Source organism: Pteropus alecto, unplaced genomic scaffold (assembly GCF_000325575.1).
Source record: "Pteropus alecto unplaced genomic scaffold, ASM32557v1 scaffold7, whole genome shotgun sequence".
NCBI classification, from domain to species: Eukaryota; Metazoa; Chordata; class Mammalia; order Chiroptera; family Pteropodidae; genus Pteropus; species Pteropus alecto.
In genome coordinates this window covers 64008553-64010580 of record NW_006494614.1, presented here as the reverse complement: position 1 = coordinate 64010580, position 2028 = coordinate 64008553, and the positions used below count along the sequence as shown (strand labels likewise).

At 53.8% G+C, this 2028-nt stretch overlaps 1 protein-coding gene across 1 annotated transcript in view; it reads left to right on the top strand.

The window, feature by feature from the left end:
* The first annotated feature begins 49 nt into the window (after nucleotides 1–49).
* The window catches only part of RHPN2 (rhophilin Rho GTPase binding protein 2), a 48858-nt gene continuing 46879 nt past the window's right edge, over nucleotides 50–2028 (top strand). The window contains exon 1 of the mRNA XM_006926781.3: nucleotides 50–202. Coding sequence (XP_006926843.1) covers nucleotides 134–202 — 69 coding nt within the window. The 5' untranslated portion in view covers nucleotides 50–133. The remainder of the gene's footprint in view (nucleotides 203–2028) is intronic.

Here is a 2028-nt window from a genome sequence, read left to right as displayed (position 1 = left end):
GCCTCGCGGGCGCAGCGGGGAGGGGCGGAGGCGAGGGCGGGTCTCGCCCGAATCCCGCCCCGCTCTCGCTACTCTCTCTAGGGCCCCAGCGGCTGCCCAACCTCAGTTCACTCTCCGCTCCCACGCCGCCAGTATGACTGACACTCTGCTGCCCGCGGCCCCCCAACCGCTGGAGAAGGAGGGCGACAGCTACTTTCGGAAGGTGGGTGGCTTCGGGCAGGCGGGAAATCTGCGAGCTGCAGACCTCTTTTCCCCCAGGCTGCGGAGGAGCCTACAGGAGCGTGCGACCCGGGTCGACCAGGCCGGGAGGGGGAGGGGGCGCGCTGGCCTTAGGGCGGGCGGGGCGGACGCTCGGGGTGAGGGGTGCGGCGGCCGTGTACGCGACGGCCGAGAGCTGGTGGCTTCCGGGGCTGGGGATGCCTGAAGCCTCCCCGCGCAGGTGCCTGCGTACGATGGGGTCCAGAGGGTGCGATTGGGGAAGGGACCCGTTCATAGTTGCGCTGGCGCTCTCCTCACGGCGTATTGGGACCCGAGCCCTTGTCGAGGGCGTCGGAGGAGATAGAAGGGACCACCTGAGACGGCTTGGCGGTCTCCAGAATGCTTCCAGTTCTGTTTCTTAAACGTTTTAGAGGGCACAGGAAAGCTGCTGGTGGGAGGTGACCTCGGGGGTCGCCCCTCTCTTCTGCTCCAGGTCGCCCAGAAGGGCTTGAGAGCGGCAGACGTGATTTATTTGATTGTTGGAGAGACCCGGGGCGAGTGCGGGCTCCTGGGGAGCTGAGCAGTTTCAGGCGACCCGTGGCACACACCCAGGCCTCCCGCCCTGCAGATAACAGTCTGCATCCCAGCCCCTCCAAAACGACTTCAGCCTGCCGAGCGGGGGCGCTTGGATGCCTGCAGGTGGCAAGGCCTGTGTCACAAAGATGCTTTTGAGCCCGGAGGCACGGTGACACCTTCTAGCCTTCCTCCTTGCAGGTCCCTGCCAATCTAAAAATAGCCCTTGGAGGTTAGCCAGGTTCGACTGGGTGGGTAGAGAGATTGTTTTTTGTTTTTGTTTTTTTTTTTTAATTTAAATAACATATATGACCCAAGGTAGAATGTATAATTATAAATAGGGAAATGAAACTTTTTCACAGAGCAATCAATTCTTAATTGTTCAAAGCCTAATGATCCAGTGGGTAAATGGATTTGGCACCTTCCTCCTTTTCCCTTGTGCTGCATGCAGCCTTTGGGCTTTTGCTCTCTGGTGAGGAGACTTGGCCCCGGGGGATGGGCAGGACTGGAGGGTAGGATGTGGAAACAGGTGAGGACAGAGTGGGAAAAAAATTATTTTTGGTTAAATTGATTTTAGCATATTTTTTAAAAGAAGAGTAGTTTTAAGGTATATTTAAGTTTAAAGATGTCATCATAGAATTATAGGATTATAACTGCTAATTATGTGTGGCCTTTGGGACAGAGGATCACAGGCCATGAGTTGCAGAAGGAAGCTGGGCCTGGGAATCACTAGAGCCTCAGAGCCTGACTGCCACCCCCACAAAATTGTTCTGTAGCCTGCAGCAAGTTACTGCCTCTTTCTGGGAATGTTTTTCTTCCCGAATTGTTTCTCCCAGCACTTGGGGGTCTGCACCTACAGCAGCATCTGGGGGAAATGACTGAGGGTGGGGCAGAAGAGATGGAGAACACCTGTGAGGGTTATGTTCCCAAGTGTTCCAGAACAGGTTTTCCAGGGGGAGGATGTGCATGGGAAAGGGTACATGGCAACGAAGCCGTGAAAGGATGCAAAATCAGACATTTCTTAGATGCAGTTTCTCCAGTGGAGGATAAGAGAATTGTGGGTGCAAAATAAGGTAAATCACATCTCTTTTGAAAAGGAGACCTTGTAATGATTATTGTGCTACTTCATATCAGTCCAAAGAATGTTCTTTGTGTGAGGATAATAAAAAAGTGTTGATGTTGAACCTTTCCTGATCTGCGATCCAAGCCAGTTTGACCTAAAACAAATGCTCTTTGAATAGAAGGTAGAGAAGGGTG